Raw genomic sequence first — 27,185 nt, forward strand, 5'->3', positions numbered from 1 at the left:
GACCCTTTGTTTCTCTCCCTCCTCCCAGCTTTTGAAAGTATCATGTCTCCTCATTGGTCATTTTGGTCAGGTGCCAGCGAGGTTACCTTTAGCTTCTTAACCCTTTACAGGTGAGAGGAGCTTTCCCCTGGCCAGGAGGGATTTCAAAGGGGTTTACCCTTCCCTTTATATTTATGACAGTTACTCTTATAATTGATCTATTATTTGTACAATGGGTGTTCATGGCGCTCCATAGAAACCCAAGCAAGACTGATGAATTAACCACTGGACTGGCAGCCGGTGGTTGCTTAGGGACCAGTAATCATGATCTGATTACATTTAATATGGGCAAACAGAAGACATTTCCAACAAGTAATATAAATATACTTAGTGCTTCAAAAAGATTAACTTCCCAAAGCTGAAGTTTTTGTGAATGTAATTTAATGTAATTGATTGGGAGGAAAAATTTAGAGAGAAAAATGTGAATGAAAATTGAGAGTTCTTTAAGAAGAGTTTATTAGATGGCCAAAAAGCCGAGCTTCCACAATCAAGAAAGAGGAAAGCTCTGGCTAAAAACCCATTCTGGTTCAGTGGTGAAGTGAAGGCAACAATTAGAAACTTAAAAAAATAATATATAACAAAGGGGAAAAGGTGGATAGCAACTGATATAAATCGAAAGTTATGAAGTGCAGAAAATTGATAAGGGAAGGTAAAAACATCAAAGAAAAATCATTCATAGCTGGCAGGCCAAAGCTAATGAGAGATTTTTAAAGTATATCAAGAACAAATTAAATTTAATAATGGTATAAGACCATTGCTAGATGGAGATGGTAAAATTGTGAATCATGATGCAGAAAAAGCAGAAGTGTTCAATAAATAAATATTCTGTTTTTGGAAAGAAGCAAGATGATGTACTCTTATCACATGAGGATGAAGCACTTTCTAGTCTATTAGTCACAGTGAAGGATGTAGGACATCATCTGCTAGGCATAAATATTTCAAAATCAGTAGGCCCAGATAACTTGCACCCAAGAATCCGAAGATTTGGCTGAGGAGATTTTCTGTCCTGCTGATGCTGACTTTTAATAAATATGGAATACCATGGAAATCCCAGAAGACTGGAAGAATGTTAAAGTTGTACCAATATTCAAAAAGGGCAAAAGTGATGACCCAGGCAACCTGTAGGCTGGTTAGCCTGACATCAATCCTGGGCAAAATATTGGAAAAGCTAATACGGGATTCAAGTAATAAAGGATAGGAACATAATTAATGCCAGTCAACATGGCTTTATGAAAAACAGGTCAAGAGAAACAAACTTGATTTCATTCTTTTGGGAGATTACAAGTTTGGTTGATAAAGGTAACTGCATAGAAGTAGATTTTTGTAAGGTGTTTAACTTAGTACAACATTCTGATTTAAAAATTAGTACTATACAATATCAATAGAACATATTTTCAATTAATTAAGAACTGGCTAACTCACAGATCTCAAAATGTAATTTTCAGTCAGAAATCATTGAATGGGGGTGTCCCTTCTGGGGCACAGCTAGGATTGGAACTCAGCCTGATGTATTTAAAATTTTCATCAATGATCTGGAAGTCTTGCTGATAAAATTTGAGGATGACACAAGGATTGGAAGAGCAGTCATACAGCATGATCTGGATCGTTTTTGGTAACCTTCACCCAGGCAATCCAAATGCAAAGTTGTGCTTGTAGGTAAAAGGAATGTAGGCCATACCTACAGGATGGGGGATTGTATCCTGGAACTCACGGAAGTTACTAGATCGCAGGCCTGGTTCTCATGGGAAACTTCAATCACCCTGATATCTGCTGGGAGAGCAATACAGCGGTGCACAGACAATCCAGGAAGTTTTTGGAAAGGGTAGGGGACAATTTCCTGGTGCAAGTGCTGGAGGAACCAACTAGGGGCAGAGCTCTTCTTGACCTGCTGCTCACAAACCGGGAAGAATTAGTAGGGGAAGCTAAAGTGGATGGGAACCTGGGAGGCAGTGACCATGAGATGGTTGTGTTCAGGATCCTGACACAGGGAAGAAAGGAGAGCAGCAGAATACGGACCCTAGACTTCAGAAAAGCAGACTTTAACTCCCTCCAGGAACTGATGGGCAGGATCCCCTGGGAGAATAACATGAGGGGGAAAGGTTTCAGAGGAGTCCAGAAGAGCTGGCTATCTTTCAAAGAATCCTTATTGAGGTTACAGGGACAAACCATCCCGATGTGTAGAAAGAATAGTAAATATGGCAGGCAACCAGCTTGGCTTCACAGTGAAATCCTTGCTGATCTTGAACACAAAAAAGAAGCCTACAAGAAGTGGAAGATGGGACAAATGACCAGGGAAGAGTATAAAAAAATTGCTCGGGGATGCAAGAGTGAAATCAGGAAGGCCAAATCAGACCTGGAGTTGCAGCTAGCAAGAGATGTTAAGAGTAACAAGAAGGGTTTCTTTAGGTATGTTAGCAACAAGAAGAAAGTCAAGGAAAGTGTGGGCCCCTTACTGAATGAGGGAGGCAACCTAGTGACAGAGGATGTGGAAAAAGCTAATGTACTCAATGCTTTTTTTGCCTCTGTCTTCACGAACAAGGTCAGCTCCCAGACTGCTGCGCTGGGCAGCACAGCATGGGGAGGAGGTGATCAGCCCTCTGTGGAGAAAGAGGTTGTTCAGGACTATTTAGAAACGCTGGACGAGCACAAGTCCATGGGGCCGGATGCGCTGCATCCGAGAGTACTAAAGGAGTTGGCGGATGTGATTGCAGAGCCATTGGCCATTATCATTGAAAACTCATAGCGATCAGGGGAAGTCCTAGATGACTGGATAAAGGCTAGTGTAGTGCCCATCTTTTAAAAAGGGAAGAAGGAGGATCCTGGGAACTACAGGCCAGTCAGCCTCACCTCACTCCCTGGAAAAATCATGGAGCAGGTCCTCAAGGAATCAATTCTGAAGCACTTAGACAAGAGGAAAGTGATCAGGAACAGTCAGCATGGATTCACCAAGGGCAAGTCATGCCCGACTAATCTAATTGCCTTCTATGACGAGATAACTGGCTCTGTGGATGAGGGGAAAGCGGTGGACGTGTTGTTCCTTGACTTTAGCAAAGCTTTTGACATGATCTCCCACAGTAGCCAGCAAGTTAAAGAAGTATGGGCTGGATGAATGGACTATAAGGTGGATAGAAAGTTGGCTAGATTGTCGGGCTTAACGGGTAGTGATCAATGGTTCCATGTCTAGTTGGCAGCCGGTTTCAAGTGGAGTGCCCCAAGGGTTGGTTCTGGGGCCGGTTTTGTTCAATATCTTCATAAATGATCTGGAGGATGGTGTGGATTGCACCCTCAGCAAGTTTGCATATGACACTAAACTGGGAGGAGAGGTAGATACGCTGGAGGGGAGGGATAGGATACAGGAAGACCTAGACAAATTGGAGGATTGGGCCAAAAGAAATCTGATGAGGTTCAATAAGGATAAGTGCAGGGTCCTGCACTTAGGACGGAAGAACCCAATGCACAGCTACAGACTAGGGACCGAATGGCTAGGCAGCAGTTCTGCGGAAAAGGACCTAGGGGTGACAGTGGACGAGAAGCTGGATATGAGTCAACAGTGTGCCCTTGTTGCCAAGAAGGCCAATGGCATTTTGGGATGTATAAGTAGGGGCACTGCCAGCAGATCGAGGGACGTGATCGTTCCCCTCTATTCGACATTGGTGAGGCCTCATCTGGAGTACTGTGTCCAGTTTTGGGCCCCACACTACAAGAAGGATGTGGAAAAATTGGAAAACATCCAGCGGAGGGCAAGAAAAATGGTTAGGGGACTGGAACATATGAGTTATGAGGAGAGGCTGAGGGAACTGAGATTGTTTAGTCTGCAGAAGAGAAGAATGAGGGGGGATTGGATAGCTGCTTTCAACTACCTGAAAGGGGGTTCCAAAGAGGATGGATCTCGACTGTTATCATTGGTAGCAGATGACAGAACAAGGAGTAATGGTCTCAAGTTGCAGTGGGGGAGGTTTAGGTTGGATATTAGGAAAAACTTTTTCACTAGGAGGATAGTGAAACACTAGAATGCGTTACCTAGGGAGGTGGTGGAATCTCCTTCCTTAGATATTTTTAAGGTTAGGCTTGACAAAGCCCTGGCTGGGATGATTTAATTGGGGATTGGTCCTGCTTTGAGCAGGGGGTTGGACTAGATGACCTCCTGAGGTCCCTCCAACCCTGATATTCTATGATTCTGAAAAGGCATGAGGGGTCATAGTGGACAAGCATCTGAACATAAACTCCTAGTGCAGAGCTGTGACCAAAAGGGCTAATGGCATCCTTGGATGTATAAATGGGGCGTAATAAGTAGAAGTAGGGAGGTGATTTTACCTCTCTGTATGGCATTGGTGATACGGATACTGGGATACTGCATCAAGTTCTGGTGTCAACATTTTAACAAGGATGTTGAAAATTGGCGAAGGTGCAGAAAAGAGAAAAAAAAATGATTCAAGGTCTGGAGAAAATGCCTTACACTGAGCTTAAAGAGCTCAGTGGACCACACCCTGAAAAAATTCTTTCCCAATCCCTCTCTTCTGGCCTTCAAACAACCCAGCCAAGCTCATCATCAGAAGCAAGCTCCCCAGAGACCAGGATCCACCAACTCAAAGCAACGCCAGATCCTGCCAAAATAACAGATGCAAAACTTGCAGATATATCCCCATTGCTACAATAATAAATACCCACACAATACACCTTTCAAGATCTTTAGGTCCTACACATAGCCATCACAACATGTGGTGTACCTCATCCTGTGCACTAACTGCCCCACTAATAACTATGTGGGTGAAACAATACAATCATTACACTTGTGAATGAATTCTCACAGGAACATGATATAAGACAAAAAAAAGCCCATATCATATGTGGGAGGACACTTTTCACGAAACAATTACTCCATATCTGATCTCTCAGTCCTCATCCTCAAAGGAAACTTGCACAACACCTTCAAAAGATGAGCCTGGGAACTTACATTCATAACTTTGCTAGACACTAAAAATCATGGTCTTAATAGAGGCACTGGATTTATGGCTTATTACAATTTGTAACCCACTAACTCCCATTTTTGTCCTAAGACTGCAGGGATGTTAAAGGGCCACTTCACCTTGAATGGTCTCTAAGAATATGTGCTAACTACTTCTCCTAAACAATTTGTTCCACTTTGTATGTTGCTTTAATACTCTGAGTACCTTTTTGCGGACCCAAAGCAGAGCTCTGTGTATTTGTTACTTTCCTGACTGCACTTCTGATCAGCACTGTAGCTCATCCCTCCTGGTATTGCCAGTGTCCAGTGATGTGTTCTATGTAGATATCCCTCGACCACCTGATGGCATCTGACACCATGAGTTGCTTCATCAGCCAAGCATAGCGTTGACCAATTCCGCATTCTCTCAGCAGTCACTCATTACTGGGATCCCATGCGCCTAAGGCTCCGACAATCCGTGTGTGTGTGTCTGGACCTGATAACTTTTAGCTCAAAAGGTTTTGGCCAGAGGGGCATATTTCTCTACCTGTCGAGCTCGGGCATTGTGAAAGGCCGGGGTCCTGTTCTTGAATGGCACTGCCACATCCACCATGGTGATCTTCTTCCGGTCCTCATTGGTGATGATGATGTCCGGTCGCAGTTGTCTGTCGGTTCCGGGGATGGCGGCATTTACGGCAACCTTCCCCATGGGTGGTGGGACAGCTTTGGCCAGGTGATCTTGGATGGCGTTGTCGCATCTGCCAAACTCTCAAATGGGGCTTGCAGCTACACAGTAACACATATTTTCCTCATGGATTGCATTTTCTAAATGGACAACCAACCTAATTGTCAATTACTGAGGGACAATCTCCACTCATTGATATATTTTGCTTTCCACAACCAAATCTCTGTCTTTCATGAGTGATGTACCCAAGTATTCAGATTCTAATATCTAAACTGTACTGTTAAATCTATTCACCTCAATTTGGATTATTGCTGATTATGTACTCTATGTATCATATCACTTTTAAAAACAAACTTTGTATTTGTGGATAATCTAAGCACTACACCCAGATGTACAGACACTCTTTTCCCAACCTGTGTATTATATAATTTTTTTAACATTAGCTTTAATAAAATTTTTAAATCTGAAAGCTTGTATCTTCCACCAACAGAAGTTGGCCCAATAAAAGATATTACCTCATCCACCTTGTCTCATTAAAGAGCTCAATCTATTTATTTTATCAAAAAGAAGATTGCGAGATAACCTGATTCAAGTGGGAGACATACTGGGTAGCGGTGGTCTCTTAATTTAGTGGAGAAAAGCAGAACAAGTAGGAATGGCTGAACTCTAACTCAGGCACAAGTTTTGTGACAGTGAGGGTGATTAGCCACTGGACCAAACTACCAAGGAATGTAGTGGATTCTCCACCTTTTGATGTTTTCAGATCAAAACTAGCTGCCTTTCTGGAAGATATGCTTTAGCCAAACACAAATTATGCATAAATGAAACAAATTATTGGGCTCTGCTTAGTTTCCCTTCCTTAATTCCCTTTCCCCCCACTCTTAACTCCAGGCTTTTTTCACATTTTCTTATTCTATTCTATTCTTATACCACCCACAATGCCTAATATTTGATTGCCTTTGAGTGATGCATTAAGTGATATGACTAACAGCAGTCACCTGTGTTTCATTGTGTCTCTCTCTCAGATCTCCCCAGGGGGATAATTGTGTTCAATGAAATGTTTCATTTAGGTGGGGTATTGTTTTTATTTTTTGTTTATTAAATGTTCATACTGCTCTGTTGATACTGAAGAAGGCAAGTCAAAAAACTGCCCTTTCCACTTGAAGTAGAAAATGGTGAGGTCTGTGGTGGTCTTTCATTCCTCTGGGAGCTAAGTTCACAGTCCTGAACTGTTCCCTAGGAAAGCGGTCTCCTGTCCAGATAAGCTTTACCCTTAGTGTAGAAAGTTCCATTGTACCAGAGGAGCTGAGCTGTCTGAGTTGTCTGTCTTAAGCGCAGAGCTTTTGGCCATCTTCTTTCTATGCTGGGTCAAGGTTATTGAGTGATTTCAGGATAAGGAGCGAGACCTTGAAGTTGACTCGATAGAAGAGGGAAGTTGTTCCATGTATGACTATGTGCTGAGCTTCTTCCAACTCCACAATCCTCCTTAAGACTCACAGCTTTTTGCTTAATCCTCCATTGTTGATCAGCCATGACTCAGTCTGCTCTCCGCCTCACGCTTTATCCTTTTAGTTGTTTGGTTTATATTTATCCGATCTGGATGGTAAGCAGCTTGGTGAAGTGCAGTGCTCCCATAGTACTTGCATGTGTTGTAAAGCTCTAGTGTGCTGTCCTCTGGTGCTATGTAAGTAACTAAAAGTAATAACATTGTTGTAAAGGTTTCATAAAGCTGGGAAATAGGTGAGCCAATAAAGGACAGCTCACTGGTGAATTGTAGATAAGATAAAATAGGTTTCGATTGCGTAGTGAAAGGAAATAGTCGCAACAGGATTCATGACTTCCAAAACCTTAAAGGATACATTTATTTAATTGTTGTCTACTTTAAATAGTATTTGATCATTCTACACTTGAAATAATAAGACCAAAAGAATAAATAGCACTGGACTGTTTTAAGCACATGCTTAAATCCATCTGTTCAGCAAAACACTTACACACATGACTTCAAAGGGACTTTAACACACACTTACAGTTGGGCACTGTACAAGTGCTTTGCTGAATCAGAGCCTAAGAATATGCACGCTCCTCTCACCCCACCAAATCCTCCTTGTGGTTTCTCTTTAGTTTGCTTTACTATTCTCCTGGGTTGCCACTGTTGTCTGTAAGACAGGACCATACCAGCCAGTACAATACACATTACCAGCCCCACCCTTCTAATAAAAATTAGAGTGAAATGTTGTCTCAGTATGTTGAAATATCAGCATGGAGAAACTCTGAAGAGGGTGGGGTGGGATGACTGCAGAGTCAGGCACACGGTATGTGCAGATTAAACAGGAAGAGTTCAAAATACCTTTACAAGATGTTATTCTCACTTCCCGTGCAAACAGAAAGCAACAAACATTATACCTTTTTTTTGATCCTGCTTATTCCTTCTTTCACAACATTCTTGATCACACTAAATATGAATTAAATGCAAAATGTAAGCACAGAAAAGCCAGACCAGTGCTTTCCAAAGCAAATACAACTTTTCTACTTCCCTCATAGCATAGGTGCTATTTTTATTACTAAACATAGTGTTGTTAGTTGTCTTAGTACATGTCATGTGGTTGTTATAATGGCTGTGTTTTCTGACTTGTGTACCTTTAAGATCTTATTTGAAATTAAACAAATTCAGATACCTGTTTAGAAGTCTTTTGACTTTGGCCAAGAAATGTATTCCATCACCGTAGCTGCAAAATCAAATACCAACTGGCAACATGTGGTCAAACAGAATAAAAGAATTAGGGGAAATGGAACGATTTAGTGCCTGTCTGAGATTAATGGCTGAACTGTTTGAGGAAAGATGGGCCAAACAGGCTAAAACGATTTTAATAAAAAAATCATGGGTATAAGTTTTACTGTATACACATTATAGACAGTGTATGTAAAAATCTACAGTAGGTGCACTTAAGAGTTCACTCCGGTTCTCGCAACATTTCCAGTTCTAGTGGTTGTCCTAAACATCTATTTCCCAAAATAGGGAATAGCTGTGAAATCGTGAGTATCTCTAGGAGCAGAACGAACATTTTAGGTGTTCCCACTGTACTGTAACTAAACTACTCTGAGTCTCAACTCCATCGTTTTCACCTACTTTTTGTCTTGTCAACCTTTCTTTTAATACATTAATAAAATAATTGTATTGCCCTAAATTTTGGTTATCTTTAATAAAAAGTTAGTGACCAAATCTTAACCGTAACGTTGTATGAATGCACAAGTAGGATATTTTTACATTTAATTCTTTTTTTCTATAAAGGAAAAGATTACACAAATGTTACTGCCTTGGAACAGGAGGAAAGAGGTGTATTTGACAATGATTTCAGTGTAATCAGCCAATACTAGCAAATGACATTGCACTCTTTGAGAATAGAAGATACCCACAAATTAGTTCTTGGCTCACTTCTCTTTTTCGTATCCTTGGCCATGCAACTGAAGGCTGTCTTAGTGCTTTTCTCCCCAAGCTCTAAGCATGCTCCTGGATTACTTTAACTCATCGCTAGCCAAAGAGCAGTTGTTCAGATGTCTTACCATTGTTTTGATTTGGTCATGTATTTGAATAAGGAACTCAAATGGAATTGCTGTAAACCAAGTCAGGTCTCCCACACATCATGCTTTGACCCTGAAACAAATCATTTCTTTTTCTCTTTCTTTCCTCCACTTCATATGACCCACCCCCAGCTCAGGGCTTGGCCGTAAGTCAAAGGCTCAGATTTCTAAAGCTATTTAGATGTTGCTCTGATCCGTGTTGCAAGGCCTAAATGACTTAGATGGCTAAGTTCCATTTTCTAAAGTGACCTAACATCCTAAGTCCCACTGACTTTCAATGATACTGAGGCCTGGACTACACTAGGAATTTACTTGGGTATAACTATGTCTCTCAGGGTGTGAAAAATCCACACACCCCCTCCAAGAGACGCAGTTAAACTGACCTAATCCCCAGTATAGGCTAGGACTAGGTCAACAGGAGAATTCTCCCCTCCACTTAGCTACCATCCCTTGGGGAGATGGATTACCTACGCCAGTGGGAGAAGCCCTCTCAGCAGAGCACTTCACTAAAGTGCTACAGCAGTGCAGTGGTCGATTTAGCAGGTCTAGTGAAGACATGCCAGATGGACAGCAGATTGCTCTCCAGTCGACCCCATACTCTACCCCTGATGAGAAGAGTAAGGTAAATTGACTGGAGAGTTTTTCCCGTCGACCCCCCATGGTGTAAACCCCGTGGTAACTCAACCTAAGGTATGTCAACTCCAGCTACGTTATTCACATAACTGGAGTTGCGTAGCGTAGGTCAACTTACTGTGGTAGTGTAGACATAGCTTAGACTCCTAAGGGCCTAAATCACTTTTTAAAATGTTATATCCTAAACACCTTTAAAATCTGGGTTAAAATCAAGTTTGATATCCAAATGATCTTGGATTATTTCCTACAGAAATAGCCTGGAGCATCCCCAATGACTTCGCCAGGAGTACTCAGGGAGGAAGCACCAGCAAGGGTATCAAAATCTGGCCTCTTCGATAAATGCCCAAGTAGAATAATAAATAGCTGGGATCGGATAGCAAAGCCTTCGCTTTCATTGCTGACCACTTGCTCATGCAAGCAGGAGCAGCCCTAGCCAGGTAGCTGACCAGAAAACATTTTTGGTGCTCACCTCCCATCCCCCAAGTGGCTGAATTAAAAAAACCCAACCCAAAGACCAAACCAACAAAACCCACAGCCAGCCAACCCCTGGAGAAAGAAAAAGGCTGAACATTGCAGTGGTCCAGCACCCCCTGGAGTCCCAGGCCTGGTAACCACTATCTCAGAACAACTGGGCAGGGAGAAGTGGGGAGCAGGTGGAGTGATGCTCCATACCAGCCAATATATCCATCCAGGCACCACAGGGGCAGTAGAAGAGGGTTTGGGCAGCTCTTAAAGGGACATTGCACAGTACGCCTCCACTCTCGAACACAACCAGGGAGCTGCAGAAAATATTGTGCCTCCCTGGTGCAGCCTACCACCTGGTGCTGCCTGTGGAGCATTGTGGTTGTGCACCACCCCCAGTGCAGTGCTGGTGTGGCTAAAAGCCACACTCTCTCCCTCGGTGGAGTTTGTGCAACATTTCAATAAGCTGTTCAACCAGTTACTTTCCCCATTATTCACATACTGTTGTTCCATCAGTGGAGTCAGACTCACTCATGCTGGTTCTAAATTTAGCCCAAGAACTTTAAACCACAAATCACTGAGATTCCCCATGAGTTGGGAAGCTAGGAAGCCCTCTGCAGGCCTGATTCTGACTCCACGTGCACCAGTGTAACGCCACTGACGTAAACATAGTTACTCCTGCTTTACACCAGTGTATGTGAGTGCAGCATCAGGCCCTATCTCTCTTAGCCCTGCCCAGGGCGTCAGCTCTAATGGATAAATCAGGAGGAATTATTCCATGTCCAGAAGCTGCCTGGCAAGCACTCTGGCATTTTATTTTCTCTTCTTGAATTCACAAACAAAGTAGATAGCCAAATGGCACTCTGAATCATTCCACTCTCCCGTGCTGAGCATTTCCACACAGTCCTCATGCACAGACACATCCTTCGGCTCCCCTTCCTTCCAGTTGCTGTAATTCTGCAGTGGGGTGTTGTCCACATACATGAACTGCCCTTCCTTTTCCATATCATTCACCCCAATGAACACGCGGAAGAGGCCGCTCTTGGAGATGTAGTCGGCAATCAGTGCATTGGTTGCCTCATCCTTCGGCATTGCCAGCATCCCCCCTCTGATCCTGCAGTGGGTCATGGCCTCCTTGTAGCTCTTTTCTTCTTGGACAATGTAATAGAATTTCTCATCTGTTTCCCTGATTCCTGCTATTACTTTAGAAAGAAAAACAAACATCCTATTAACGGTCTCTCAAAATGTACACGAGCCTCTCCTTAAACAGAACAACAATGGAAATAGCCCATAAAATGGGGAAATGGGTTTCCCACAACTGAGTTTCTGGTGACAATGATGAAGGCTTGAACAGGGAATGATATTAATGAGGATGGCATGCTTCTTATACAAGTGAGGGCAAGGCATAGTGCTCCTCAGTCCTGAATGCCCGGCATCTCCCTTGGCATTTCAGTTCTGGGCCTCTCTGCAGCAGTGGTTCTCAGATCATGTCCTGCCAGATGGACAAACAAGCCTGGGCAGTTAGAGGAGATCATCACATTCGCTTCACTTGTGACTTAATATAGTGCTCCAGAAAGCAAAAGCGAGAATGCTAACAGCATTAGGGCCCTCTCAGTGTAAGTGGAGGCCAATGTTCTGGGTGACTAAAGCTAAGCCTTTGAATTTGGCCCAATTTTCATAGCTGCTGTGTCTCCACAATATCCATGGACTACAAAGGGTGCTGAAGGTGCTCAGCATCTCTAATAATCAGGCCTCTGAGGGTTCAGTCATGTCATACAAGCACTGCCCTGCACTGTGCATAGTGTGGAATCCTACCCAGAGCTCCCAGGTGTGCTGGGGCAGAGTAGCCGCTCTTCTGTCTCTTCAGGGAGTACAGCACATTCCCCAGCTGCATGCTTGGGCAACTCTGACCACAAGCATGCTTCCTCGTTATCCATGCTTACCCCCTTTCGGGTGTCTGGCACCCCAGGTGCACTAGGAAAGAGTGAGCACTGGGACTCCAATTGCACCCAGCTACTGTGCAAGGGTAGAAGGGGCAGGCGGTTTCTCATGTCCTCCTTTTCCCTTGTACACCATGGAGCAGACTGGCACACACTTGTTCCTTGTATAGTCAGGGTAGTCAAAGTGACTATAAAGTGCTATCACCCTGATTGCTGCACATGTGGAAGTGACTAGCCCAGGTGGCAGGCAGTGGAGAATCGGAGCTGAAGGCTTTTAATTATATTTTTAACATTTTCCAACAAGCAACTTTGTGCTTTCTCCCTGACCACCCCTCAAGCTTGGGCGCAGCTCCTAGTAAATATCTACAAAGTCACCCCATTGTCCTCCTTCAAATCCCACCTTAGCTCTTCTCTGCTGTGATGCCTACTACAGACTTGACAAAGGTTGGGCAGTGGGTGTGCTGTGCCCAGTGACACTCATGGTAGTACCTATCATCTCCTTGGTCCCTGGGGCACCCTTTACCTCTTTGTTTGTATCCCCCTGTTGCTTATAATCTTACACTTAGATAGGAAGCTCTTTGAGGCAGGGACTGTCTCTTTATATACATTTCCACAGTGGCTAGCATAAGGGGGCCATGGCCTCTAGGCAATACCTTAATATAACAATAATAATAATGAATTAAAAGGTGGGAACTGTAAAATAAATGATAATGAAGTTTACCATTTTTGACAAATTTCATGGATGTCTTGAGTCGAGCAACATTAATATCCAGTTGTCCAACAACTTTGCGGTATCTCCCACAGTCACAGACTGTGCCTGGTACAACACAGAAAACACCTGATTCACCAGCTGGGAAGGGCGGGCGGGGATGCATGGTATTGCCTGATCTGCCATGATACTGCTGTCAGACCTTCTAGAAGACTTACTGCTGACTTGTGACAAGCTAGCATCTCTTTATCCCCAGTGCTGCACCCATGGATGATAACACTCTGATTGACCTAACTGGGAGCTGGACTTTGCCTCCTTAACACGGGATTGTAACTTTTCATTGATGTTTTGGTTTAGATTTTTCTCACCCACTTAGATATCTCTGATCTTGAAAAAGAACAGTTCTTTCCTGGGGTAGGGGAGGCCCATCCCAGATGTAGGAGGTTTCACCCCCAGCTGGCTTCCTAGCTCCCCCTACTCTTGCTCCAGAGAGTTGGGGTGGGGAACTTCTATGAGGTCAGAGAAAGGGATGAACATGCCACAGACATGGAACACTCCCCCTTTTCAAGCGTAGACTCTTCTCTACCAGGGACATAGAAAAGAGCATGGAGCCCTTAAACTGGAAACTTTTTGGAGGTGGGGATTATGTCAATAAACTGTCTTGTGCACTTATGGTGCAGTAGAAATAATTAACGACCATCACAACTTGAAACCATTGAAGTTTGGGTTGTGTTTGGGCCTGATAATATATGACCTCTGGGGTGCTGTGTATTTTATTTCATTCTTCTGCTACTCCCAGGAAGACGAGGGATGCAGTTAATTTCTCACAAGGATCTTTATGGTTTGCACAGCCTAAGCTGCCATTTAGTTAGAAATCCATATTTTGTTTTAAAAAAAATCTTGATAAAGAAACAGGTTTAAATTAAGGATGAAAAACATTTCATGGATCTCAATTTTTGCTGTGAAACCCCAAACTTACAAAATGTCAGGAAACCCCAGGACCCCAGCAAGTTCAACCACCCTTAGTAGAAAGACACAATGCAGGAAATGTAGTGATAACCAACATACAGTACCTGCTTTTCCCTTCCCTCCAGACACCCCAGATAAACCTTTGACTCCTTTGTCACCTGAATGAAGAAAAAAAATATGTTCACATGTCTCAGGAGAACATGTTTGAAAAACACGTTGGAAATTTATTTAGTAATGTATTAGCAGTGTGCATTTGGCAGAAGCACACTGATGTGCTGTTCTAGCAGATGTGCCAAATCAAACAATCTATGATTAATTCTGGTGAATGAAAAGAAGGAGAACACTTTACTAGCTGACTAATTGATAGCTCAGGCTTCTTGTGGGTGGCTGGTGCCTGGTACCCACTCAATTTAAGGGGGAGCTGCACAATGTCCTTTATATAGCTGGATCATGAGATGCTGAAAGCCCTCAGCAAGTCAGTGAGAATTCTCTCAGCATCTTGCAGGACTGAGACCATACTGCATTGAATTACATCATGTAAAATTAAGATACAGGATAAGGCTGGCTTGACAAAACCCAGTGAATTTCCATGGATGCATTAAGCAATGCACACAGCTGGCAAACGGCTCTCTAGCTGAGGTAGGTAGGGGACCTCATTTCATTTCAGAATGTGATATTTTTTATTATGATTTATTTTATCACAGAAATGTGATATTTTTTATTTTGATTGTGTTTCTCATATTTTGAAAATCATTCAAATGATCCATATCTAAGTGGATGTACTAATACAAAAAGATGAGTGAGCAGCTTTATTTCAAAGTCACTAATAATTATTTGAATCACAAAACTGCCTGACTTTATTTAAAATTCATTTCAGTGCTCTCTGGTAGATTAAATAGCACCTTTAGTTCAGAGCTCAAACCCTGCTTAATATTAATTCTATCTTGTAGAATTCTACACACCATGTATTTTTACATTATTTCTTTTCCTTCATATAGTTGTATTTTTTTGGAAGACATCAGGAGCTTACACACATTTTAATTAAATATAACTGACTCCCTTTTGTACAGAGAGATGGAAATTCTGGAAAATTTCATTAAAGCACCTAATACTCTATAGCGTTAAACCATGAATGGGTTTGGATTTTCTGTTCATATACTGAAGAATATTAATATATCTAGTGTGACAGGGTCGGGCCAGATGGCTACAGGAGAGTAATAGAAGGCAGATATATTAGCCCCAGGCTAAGTAGGTCCCTTTTCCCTGAGTAAGGTAACAGGGAAGGTTCCAGAATAATCAGGAACCTTCTGGAGACAATTAAGACAGACTGATTAGAACAACTGCAGCCAATCAAGAAGCTGCTAGAATCAATTAAGGCAGGCTAATCAGGGCACCTGGGTTTTAAAAAGGAGCTCACTTCAGTTTGTGGTGTGCATGTGAGGAGCTGGGAGCAAGAGGCACTAGGAGCTGAGAGTGAGAACGCAGACTGTTGGAGGACTGAGGTGTACAAGCATTATCAGACACCTCGGGGAAGGTCCTATGGTGAGGATAAAGAAGGTGTTGGGAGGAGGCCATGGGGAAGTAGCCCAGGGAGTTGTAGCTGTCACTGTTCCAGGAGGCACTCTAGACAGCTGCATTCCACAGGGCCCTGGGCTGGAACCCGGAGTAGAGGGCGGGCCTGGGTTCCCCCCAAATCCTCCCAACTCCTGGTCAGACACAGGAGGAGTCGACCAGGACTGTGAATTCAGAAAAACGGCCAAGCTGAGGGCTGCCATGAAGCTCCAAGGTGAGCAAATCCGCCAATAAGCACAAGACCCACCAAGGTAGCGCAGGAACTTTGTCACACTAGTAAAAGCTAAATTCTATGGGCAGTTAGTGCTCTTAGGCAAGCCAGGATGCAAACTGGCAGTGCACCAGCTTGCTGTACATCAACATCCCTGTGTGGACACAGCTGTGAAAGTCCCGGGTATGACTGATTATTACCACTTGAAAGCCTAGTACACTAAGCTGCACTCAAGGACTTCCAGTGTTCTGTAGATTCTCACAGTAATTTGCCATGTAGAAACCCAAAATTACATCAGTGTAAATACATAACAACACTACTGCCTTCTTATCTCATGAAAATCAATAATAGACATTGGCCAACATTTTCAAAAAATGACTCGTGATTTGGGGTACCACAATTCTCGGGTGCCTTATTTGATGCACCTTAAAGGGGCTTAATTTGCAGAGGGTGGATGTTCATTAAAATCAGGCCCCTTTAAAGTATCTCAGATTAGTCACTTAGAAACGGAGGCACGCAAAAACACCAGTCACTGTTTTGAAGATCTTCGCTGTTGTTTGTAATGGCATAAGGAGCCGTATTAAAGAATCACTTGCTGTGGACAAATTCTTGACAAATGTTGATAATAAAGAATGGGATACTTTGGCATCAGAGCCAGTTCCCCCATTTTCAGAATGACCTTTTCTATTTTTAACCTGAGATGCCAAAAATTCTTTCCCACTGTCTGCCCCCATCATAGATATATGGTAAGTTAGCACAATAAAATACATTCATCTCTTGGTCTGTGTATAACCTCAGTTTTGTGACAGGAAACACCTGGAACACCTAAAGCAATAAACTGAACCCTAATACCAGCAGCAATTTCTTCCATCTGTCTTGAATGGCCTTTGCTTCTGGAAACAGAACCACATTTTTTATTGTTTGTTTCCTCATTTTCTTCCAAACAGATGGTATAATTCTTTCTCGACCATCAGAGGCGGTATAAATGTAACAGTCACTATGCTAGACAAACAGCTGGACTGAGTTAAAAAGTTGGGGTCAGATTTTCAAAGATATGTAGATATTTAAGGATGCAAGTAGGCACCTAGTGGGATTTTCAAAAGCATCTTAGCAAGTTATTGAAATCAGTGGGAATTAGGCACCTTACATGTTTAGGTGCTTTTGAAAATCCACTAGGTGCCTACTTGCATCCTTAAATATCTACGTATCTTTGAAAATCTGTCCCTGGGGTCAAATTCTGCAAATGCTGTATAAATCTGGAGTAATTCCACTGAAGTCAATGGGACAGAGGAGATCTAAGCCACTTTTCTGCTTCCTTAATTTTGTCTAGGAGCCTAAGGGCCAACTGTTCTCAATTACGTGGTCTACATCAGTCAGCTAGGGACCACTCCTTCCGCTACCCATCTCCTGCCTACTCCTACTCTTGGGAGCATACTGTAGCTTTACACCAACTGGGTATTTCCCCTGTGTCAGGAGAGTCCCCAGCAGAGGTCTAAAGCAGCTCTCTATTCTCTTTGTGCAGCTCTCTTTATTCAGCCATGTCTCCCATTGAAGCCAATAGGAATTGATGTTCAAAAAGGCTGTAGGTTGAGACTCAGTAATGCAAAGCCAAAAGTTAGACTTGGCTTTTTTTCTTATTTGCCTTGCAAAGTCCATATAGTTCTTTCAGATTATTTAAACAAATGTTTCGGTGTTCTTTTGTCTTAAAAACGAACACAAACAGTGCTAGTGCCCAGGAATCACACACTAATATAAAGCTGAGTACACAGGCGTTGCATTTTATGTTTGGTTGTTACAAGCCGTAGTAAAAATTAAACCACACAGCACATCAGGCAGTCGTGTAGCTGTATCAAATTTCCATTCCGCTGTAATAAAAGTGTTGTTCCTTTTCCTCCTGCCTAAGTGGAAGTTAAACCAAACAATACAAATAAAGAGGGCACATGTTTATTGATGTATTTATACAGTAACTTATAATTGTTTGTGTATAGTTTGTAGATGTGTGTGACTGAAATAACAGTCTTCCACAACTAGATTTCTACTGAAGCAACTAGGAAAACTGAGGGCCTCTTCTGACAGGTCAGACAGGTGTAGTTATATTCTACCTTGATATACAGGGGACAGGCTCTCAGACTAAGGAATTGCTGTCAGAACATGAGTCCTAAAATCACTGCCAAATTTAGGTCTCCTGCAAGGAGCTTGCCCATTGCACCCCAACGTGGTTAGTTAGCTCCAGACTTTAGGCATGAATAATAAGCAGCAGAATATTGACTCATGATCCTTGGCTTTGAAAGCAAGGAGGTAAAATCCTGGCCTCATTGCAGTCAATGGGAGTTTTGCCATATTGAAGCCAGGATTTTAGCCTGTGCTTTTTATTTTGTAATCTAAAAGAGATCAGCTTTCTTAGTTTAGCTAGAACATACACACACCAGACTGTATCATGATCCCCAATTTGCTTATGTAAATATATTTGGGGAAAATAAACCAGACATTATTTGAAGCTGAATTATTTTTACCTAATAGCTGTAATTCTTAAAAACATACAAATCATGTCATAATTGAATATGTACCTTTACAAAAAAAAAAAAAAGTAACATGAAACAATAAATTACCTTTGCCACCAATTGGGCCAATTTTCCCAATCATTCCCTGATCCCCACTATCCCCCACTGCTCCTTTGTTTCCTGAAAAGGAAAGCAATGAAAAGAAGATGAATGGTTCAACCCATCCAGAGGACACTGTTTAACTCTTTAGATGATTTGTTACTTTTTGAAGGTGTGCAAGTGCAATCAAGCAATGTGTGTTACCGGGCCTCTTCTGGGCCGATCCACAGGGAATATGAGTCTGTGACATAGCAGCTCATGCCGTTAGCTTTGGAGGTCCCGCAATGTGCTGGCCAAAAATTAAGCTCTCTATCCTTGTCAGTCTCTGTAATTGACAAGTTCTTAGCAGGCATCAGAAATGTAACTTTCATGCTGGAAAAAAAAGATTTAAACAAGATTCCCATTGATTTTATGCAGAGGATCTTCTATCTTTCCCCCTCCTGCTCAGTCTCCCTGGCCCAGAATTTTAAATGTATTTAGGGATTTGTCTGCTCAGCACTGCAAGGCCTGTGTCTGGAGGTATTAGGACAACTACTAATGGATGGTTCTGACCTCCTGTACCATGGACTAAACAGCATGACATTTCAGAACTGTTATATTAAAACTCTCAATTGACATACCCAGAGGCATCTTTTATATTGAAAATACAGATTAAAAGCCATTTTAGTTATTCGTATATTAATTATGCTACAGAGCTAATCCATAGCCAATAGCTCAGTGATTCTCAAACTATGGGTCGGGACCCCAAAGTGTGTCATGACGCTGTTTTAATGGGGTCACCAGGGATGGTATTAGACTTGCTGGGGCCCGGGACCAAAGCTGAAGCTTGAGCCCCAGTGCCTGGGGCCAAAGCCCAAGGGCTTCAGCCCTGGGCAGCAAGGCTCAGGCTACTGACCCCCTGCCTGGGGCTGAAGTCCTCGGGCTTCGGCTTTGGCCCCCCTGCCTGGGGTGACAGGCCTCTGGTGGGCTCAGGCTTCGGTCCCCACTCCTAAGGTCATGTAGTAATTTTTGTCAGAAGGGGATCACAGTGCAGTGAAGTTTGAGAACCCCTGTCAAGTATTTTTTTTTACTTCTTTTACCGGACCAAATTCTGAAGTCCTTACTTGTGATAAAAGTCAGGATTGCCAAATGTGGCCCAGTGTTTTCGCTGAATGTCACTACAGGATTTTTCCGATGGTAATACGCACCTTTATACTTGCCATTGTTTTATGTTGCAAATTGGCTGGCTAAATTATGAGCTCCTAGTTTTCTGGGCTCTGCATCTGCACATATGACTTTAATGCCACAAAAACATTTAATAAACACACTTGTTAACTGATCCCTTTCCTTCTGCTCTGCTCCAGTCACTATTTTATGATTTGAAGCAATGGCATGCATGGTCCTATGTAGCCCATGTATATACAGAATTAGAGGATCTATTCATTATAACAGCTAGTAAATAAAATTTTTAAAAATATTCTAGCTATAAAATGTAAAACAATGCTATGGATTAGCACCCTGAAATACTTAGCCCATTGCCAGATGGGAGAATGAACATGTGTATGCATCAGTATTGCAAAAACAGCTGGTTAAAGTATGAGATGGGACACCCAAATAAGCTTTACTCTAAATCTGTAATTAGCAGTACTTATCTCTGCCTCTGAATGCTGTTGTACTGTTCATTATCCAAGGAGGGGGTATGTCTAATACAGCAGAGTGCTGAGAGTCCTTGGCTCTAGTCCCAGTTGAGACAGCGACTTGCTGTTTGACCGTAGGTAATTCACCTAGTCTCTCTGGCCCAGATCCTTACAGATATTTAGGCTCCTACCTTCCATTGATTTCAATGGATGGGAGCAGCCTAAATACTATTGAGATATGGGCCTCTATGCATCAGTGCTCATCTGTAAATTTGAAAATTCCACAGATATTGGCTTCTGTTGAGATAAATGTCAAGATTTATTGACCTAGAGGCAACTCTTAGCCTAGATTTCACCCAAGGCGGTATTTGACTCAAGGGACAATAAAACCTTGATGTATGTTGAAATATGAAGTCAGGCTATGTATTGTTACATGTGGCTTTGAATGTTCCTAATCAGAGCTAAATGGAAATCCCTCCATCATAGCCATACATTTCAGACATGTTGCAGTTTTTCCTCTCGTTCACATTCTGAAGAGGAGATTAAATTAGGGCCCAGGTTACTTTTGATGAACTAGCCCTGAGGCCAAGATGTGCATATGTGATCTGATCGGCTAACAATCTTCCACACGCGTCAGTCACGATGAACTGCCGCAATAGAAGGAAGTCAGCAATAGAAACTTATTGGCCTGTCACACAACTGTTTTCAGTCAATCATGAGTTGTGACTTTCTTATGGTATAACACAGTAATAGTAATACCCATATTAATAGTAATTCTGGCATGTTGTTAGCCTTAATCAATTCATGTTTAGAAAATATTCTGAGATCTCTTGGTACAGCATCAGTCCAAGGTATTAAGCATTATCATTACTAGCAATTGGCATATTGTTCTGTTTTATTTATATTAATATCCTTATATTAATACTGTCAAAACTACCACACGTACCTCTTGGTCCTTTGGGGCCTACTTTTCCATGTTTTCCAACCTCCCCTTGATCTCCTTTTTCACCGTCATCCCCTTAAAAAGCATAAAATAAAACATCATACTCCAGCTCACACAGTCCAATAAACATTACCATGTGTTTCTCCAAAAGTAAAATTGACTGTCTGATGCTACTGGCTTCTTTAGTTGTCATTCTGAAGGTACAGTGGATATATATGGGACAAACTTCAGAGGAGAGCAGGTCCAGCCAGTGTCTGACCGGCTTCTGGAAATGCTGCAATACGTTCTGCTTTGAAAAAACCTTCCCACCATAACAATGACATTCACATTCCCTTCTGCCTCAAAACCCTCCCCACCCAAAAAACAAAATAAAGGCCTATCCCAAGCAGAGCTGTGACTCCAAAAAGGTAGAAATACCACAGTGCACTAGGGCCTTTGCTGTTTCTATTGATTTTATCTGGAAGGCATTCAGATACTGTTGTGATGGACAGCAGGATAAGACCTTCAGGTAGATAGATTGATAGCTGTAGAAATTGGAATAAAGCAAACTGTAGATCCCAGTAAGTCAACCCATCAACCCTCAGCAGGTGCTGTATGTGTGTCTGAATATAAAATTTGTGTTTTGCAAATACTCCCACACATGCCTCTGAAATTTGTCTGCAGGGAAAGTCCATAGCAGTAAGTTCCTTGAACTTTACTTCCGTAGCACATAGATACCCCAAGTAAGACCAGGGTCCCTGTCAACGTTCCTTCCCAACTCTGAACTCTAGGGTACAGATGTGGGGACCTGCATGAAAGATCCCCTAAGCTTATTCTTACCAGCTTAGGTTAAACGCTGCAACCACCAAAGTGTCTAACAATAATAACAGGGGAAGTGACCACTTGGAAATGTCTCCCCCCAAAAAAATCCCCCCAAGCACTACACCCCCTTTCCTGGGGAAGGCTTGATAAAAATCCTCACTAATTTGCATAGGTGAACACAGACCCAAACCCTTGGATCTTAAGGACAATGAAAAGCAATCAGGTTCTTAAAAGAAGAATTTTAATTAAAGAAAAAGTAAAAGAATCACCTCTGTAAAATCAGGATGGTAAATACCTTACAGGGTAATCAGATTCGAAACACAGAGAATCCCTCTAGGCAAAATCTTAAGTTACAAAAAGACACAAAAACAGGAATATACATTCCATTCAGCACAGCTTATTTTATCAGCCATTTAAACGAAACAGAATCTAAAGCATATCTAACTAGATTGCTTACTGAGTTTTTACAGGAGTTCTGACTTGCATTCCTGCTCTGGTCCTGGCAAAAGCATCACACAGACAGAGAGAACCTTTGTTTCTCCCCTCCCCCGCAGCTTTGAAAGTATCTTGTCTTCTCATTGGTCATTTTGGTCAGGTGCCAGCGAGGTTATCTTAGCTTCTTAACCCTTTACAGGTGAAAGGGTTTTTCCTCTGGCCAGGAGGAATTTAAAGGTGTTTACCCTTCCCTTTATATTTATGACAGCTCCATTGCACACATGGTGCTTTACATACAGTAGTAAGAGACAGACTTGCAGGAAAGCATTTACACTCTTAGTAGACAAGGCAGACAAATGGTGGCAGAAATAATCTCACTTTACAGATGGAAACCAGAGGCACCGGATAATTGAATTGCTCAAGGTCACACAAAAAGTCTGGGGCAGAAGTAGGCCTTGAACCCAGATCTCCTGAGGCTCAGTCTGGAGCAGCAAAAAAACCAATAACCCCAAACTAAAACAACAACCAAAAACTTCTCCTCTGATGTACACAGCTACATATCGCAGCAAATAGAGAAAAATGGAGTCTGCCTTGTCAGTGATAGGGAGGTCAATAATACAACCAGCAAGTGAGCCAAATGAAAATGTGGGAAATAAGCTGGGAAGTTGGGCCCTGCTCTGATCTCATATCATTTGTTTCTGAACTATACCTGATGGTGCCAAAAGAGAAATGAAGTTTGCACTTTCTTTATATGAGGCAGGTTTTTAGATTTGGTTCTGTGAATAAACTAGTGATATGCAATTGAGACCAGCTTTGACAGGATTCATGTCAAGCTTTGGGACTCTGGTGATTTATGCCAGCAGCCGGACCAGCGCTCATTAGCTCAAAATAAGGAAAATAAAGGTTGAGTGTCAAGCTGAGATTAAAGCGAGAACATCTGCTAGAGGGAGGGACGAGAACTCCTGGGGATAAACAGCCTGGGAGGAAATATGGCTGAGGAACGTGCTAAACTGTCAGTGAGTGCAGTCAGTAAGTACAGTCCGTGCCCATGGATTTGTTTAAGTTAATTAATTGCTTAGGTAGCAGAATGAAGACAAACCTCAACTCACTCCTAAAGGTGGCTTTGCACAAGAGCCTGCCATGCATATGCTGGATGGGGATTATGCTCACTTACATAAACATTGTTTTGGATTTTTAAAACTGATTGTCACAAAACAAATACAGAAATTCCATGGCTTTCAATTAGCAAATAAGGGACCATTGAAGAACCTTTATCTTGAAGATCTCTGCAGTGATTCTGCAAAGGTGCTTCATAAAGCCAATACAGATACAGGTTGGGAAGCTAGGCCCTTTAGAGATCCAGATCAGCCTTTGGGTCCAGCCCTGGAGTTAGTGGGAATGTTGGCATTATTTGTATTATGGCAGTGTCTAGGGGCCATCAGTCAAGCATCACGGCCCCACTGCACTAGCCACTGTGCACGCATAATAAAAGATGGTCACTGCTCCGTAGAATGTGTGTCATTGTCAGGTACTTTCCCCTAGTCCTCCCAAAGAGTGATAAAAGCTGCAATGGTTCCTTCTGTATCAGAGTACCTAATGAGCAGCATGCATTCAGAGTTCTGGGCTGTCAATGGTTTAACTGTGATCTTGTGTGAGGCACTTGACTGAGAGTTGCCAGCAACTCATTGTATGATTAGAGGTGAGCCAGTTCACTAAACTGTGCCTCAGTTTCCCTCTCTAGAAAATGGGGAAATGCTACTTGCCTGCCTTTGTAAAGAGCTTTGAGATTATAACGGTTGAATATTAATTCTGATTACTTTCCATACCATTCCCCCTGTTAATTAACTCGTAGATGGGCTGTTGTGAAGCAAGGAAAGCCTGGACGAGGAAGTAAGGACAAGCAGAGTGAGGTACTATCTTTTACTGGACTAACTTCTGTTGGAGAGAGAAACAAGTTTTTGAGCCACACAGAGCTCTTCTTCAGGTCTGGGAAAGGAACTCCCAGCGTCACAACAAAATGCAAGGTCAAACTTGTTTAGCATAATAAGTAGTTAACACATGTTGTAAGGGACCATTCAATGGAGAGTGGCTCTGCAGTCATAGGCCAAAACAAGGGGCTTAGTGGGTTACAGATTGTTGTACTAAGCCATAAATCCAGTGTCTCTGTTCAGTCCATGGTTTTTAGTATCTAGCAGAGTTACGAATTTAAGTCCCCTGCTTCCCCCTGCTCCTCTTTTGAAAGTATTTGCAAAAAGAACAGGAGTACTTGTGGCGGTTTCCTTTTGAAATGTGAAGTCTTAAGTGATGCTGCCCTCTTGTGGTTTGTTACTGTGTTGGAAGGACTAGGATGGATGCATTTCTTTAAATGAGCAAGTCCCTCATCATCTCTTGTGATTTAATATGTACAGGCCACCTGCGTCTTTTTATCCCCTTACCTTCTTTCAGCCTGTACATTACAAATGATATTTATGTTCACATCAGAGAGGGGCTTGAATCACAACTCTGGATTGAGATCAGAACATCCTATGACATGCATCCGACGAAGTGGGTATTCACCCACGAAAGCTCATGCTCCAATACTTCTGTTAGTCTATAAGGTGCCACAGGACTCTTTGCCGCTTTAACATCCCACTGCTTTTCTTTGTACAGTACATGTTGCTTTACAGAAAAAGAAGACTGAGTCTTTGCCCCGAGGAGCTTACAGGCTAAGGCCTACATTCTGAGCTGCTCTTGGTGGTATTCAGGGGTGGAGGCAAAGGTGGCTGTGTAGTAGGTTCAGTTTTATCACAATTAACCAATTGTCTCCTTAAACTACAGTTGCCCAGAGGTGACTTTCTTCTACCCCTATGTGTTGGCACTTCAGTGCATCAAACTGAAGCACAGTTATGTCTTCTGTACCCTTTTGGTATTCCACCAAATTGATCCACTTGCCATGTGTCACTAATTTAAAATACAAAGCTATTAAAATGAACATACTGAACAGGAAGTTGCTCAGCTTTCTTGCATTTGTGTGAACCAGGAGAGCAAAAGCTACAAAAAAGCACTTAGAGACCTTTAACAACCATCACATCACCTCTTCTTGTAACTGACAAGGAATGAGGTAAAAAACAAAACAGTCCCAAGAAAGTGGCTTGAGCATTACCAATCAGTAGAACCTTTGTGCAATTTAAAGGGGCACTGCCAATATAGAAAACAACAGTTAAAGAGAAAAAAATATCATTTTATTGTTCTTCTCTCACTCCTATCCCATTCCCAGTTAGTAGATAGAAGCCCAGTTATACCCATTCAGAGTTTAAAGAACTCCTAGTGTATACCCATTGACTTCAGTAGAGTTACTGCTGATTAGGACTGGCTGGAAAACAATCATCCTAGTTTGCAAAGAATTTCAAAGTTTCTGAAAGTTTTGTTTGTTCTACATCAGGATGAAATGGACACAGCAGGAAATGTGTTTGAAGAGGTGAGAACACCCCTTCCCCCCACCAAAAAAACCCGTTGCACAAAAAAGAGAGAAACACCCGCTCCATTTCTTGAATAGCCAATAACTCACTTCAAGTCCCTGCTTTCATCCCAGGCAAGCTAACCCATCAGGCTATACCATCTGTTTTTCTCAGATTGGAGCTGTTCATTTTGAATACATGATTACATCCCATGGGGCTGTAGAGACTGGAACCTGGGTTTCCCCACAGCATAGATGAGTGTCCGAGCCCTTGGGCTACAGTGTAGGTGATCACTTTTGCTCTCGCCCCTCCCCCCGCATATTTAATTAGCTATACAATGGCACAGCTCCCACAGGAGAGATTGCCTCAATAGTCCTGTGGATGGGGACTTACCAGCAATGAGGGAGACTCAGGATGAAGATCTGGCTCCAAATCAGGTGCTAGGTCTCCCACATGCCAAGTGAGACCCTAACTGGGCTATTCCCGTCTCTGGCTCTTTGGTTCCACCTGGAGAAACCTGTTTCAACAAATTGGTATTTTCCAAACAAAAATTTCTGACCAGCTTTACTCCTGATTTCCATGAGGATTGATAGGCCAGATCCTTGGCTAGTGTTGACTTTAACAGAGCTATGCTGAGAACCTGGGCCTCTGGGTGGGATATTTTGGTAAATAACAGAAAAAACATTTACACATTGGGCCCAATTCTCTTCTTATTTACATGTGTTTTACACAGGTGTAACTCTTGGCCTAATTCTCCTGTCACTGCCCTCATAATGTTACTCCACAGACTCATGATTTACATTGGTCTGCATGGGGAGTCAAACTAATGTTGTTACACTGATGTAAAACCAGTGTAAGTGATAAGAGAATCCAGCCCTTCATGTTCTGAGTTTATATATATCACCTCGCTCAGGTAGATATTCTGTTAAAAGAATGCACATATACTACATGCAGAGTACAGCAGAAAGAAAGAGAGCTCTCAAGATTCCAAATACGTACGAAATTGGATGAAAGTAACTTCTGAAATTATAGGGTTTTTTAGCTCAAACATATGAGGCGCTGACAGGGAACACGGGTTAGAACAGCCTATGGGATGTGGTAAGGTCATTTATATATTCAGCAGGAAAAGTGAACACTGGCAGGTCTGGTTTCTGACAGAGTTTGAGATTTTCCAGAAAGAGAATTGTGTAAGCTCAGGAAGTAAGGCTGAGAGATGGACAGCAGTACCGGAGACCACAGTAAATGTTACTTTGAAGCACTGACCCATGTCAGAGAGTTTACAAGCAACATTTGTCAGAATAATTAAAGGAAAACATTAAAATATATATTATATATATTGCTAGAGGGAAACTCCCTGTATCCTTCAGATTTCATTCCAGTCCAGATTCTCATCCTGGCCCTAATCCAACTCCCTTTGAAGTTCCTGGAAAGACTCCCATGGACTTTATAGGACTTGGACTGAGACCTTAGGGAGCTGGCATGGTCTAGGGCCAGGTCTTCAGAAATACTGAGCACCTCCACCTCCAAAAGAAGTCAATAGCAGCTGTGCAGTGCACTTTTGAAAAATCAGGCCCCCAGTGCTTATAGACTGAGACTAGGGGTATTGCAC

At 42.4% G+C, this 27,185-nt stretch overlaps 1 protein-coding gene across 5 annotated transcripts in view; it reads right to left on the reverse strand.

Moving 5' to 3' along the window:
* Positions 1 to 6,706: 6,706 nt before the first annotated feature.
* COLEC10 (collectin subfamily member 10) overlaps positions 6,707 to 27,185 on the reverse strand; it is a 36,075-nt gene continuing 15,596 nt past the window's right edge. For 2 of the 5 annotated variants that reach the window (XM_073330265.2, XM_073330264.2), the window contains exons 3-7: positions 20,907 to 20,978; positions 18,354 to 18,425; positions 14,066 to 14,119; positions 13,005 to 13,100; positions 6,708 to 11,545 (exon numbers count right to left, since the gene is read on the reverse strand). In XM_073330265.2, coding sequence (XP_073186366.1) covers positions 11,157 to 11,545; positions 13,005 to 13,100; positions 14,066 to 14,119; positions 18,354 to 18,425; positions 20,907 to 20,978 — 683 coding nt within the window. In that variant the 3' untranslated portion in view covers positions 6,708 to 11,156. Of the gene's footprint in view, positions 11,546 to 13,004; positions 13,101 to 14,065; positions 14,120 to 18,353; positions 18,426 to 20,906; positions 20,979 to 27,185 lie in introns of all 5 variants that reach the window. The other 3 variants (XM_073330268.2, XM_073330267.2, XM_073330266.2) reach the window with 3 other exon arrangements.

Source organism: Lepidochelys kempii, chromosome 2, assembly GCF_965140285.1.
Source record: "Lepidochelys kempii isolate rLepKem1 chromosome 2, rLepKem1.hap1, whole genome shotgun sequence".
Classification (NCBI taxonomy): domain Eukaryota; kingdom Metazoa; phylum Chordata; order Testudines; family Cheloniidae; genus Lepidochelys; species Lepidochelys kempii.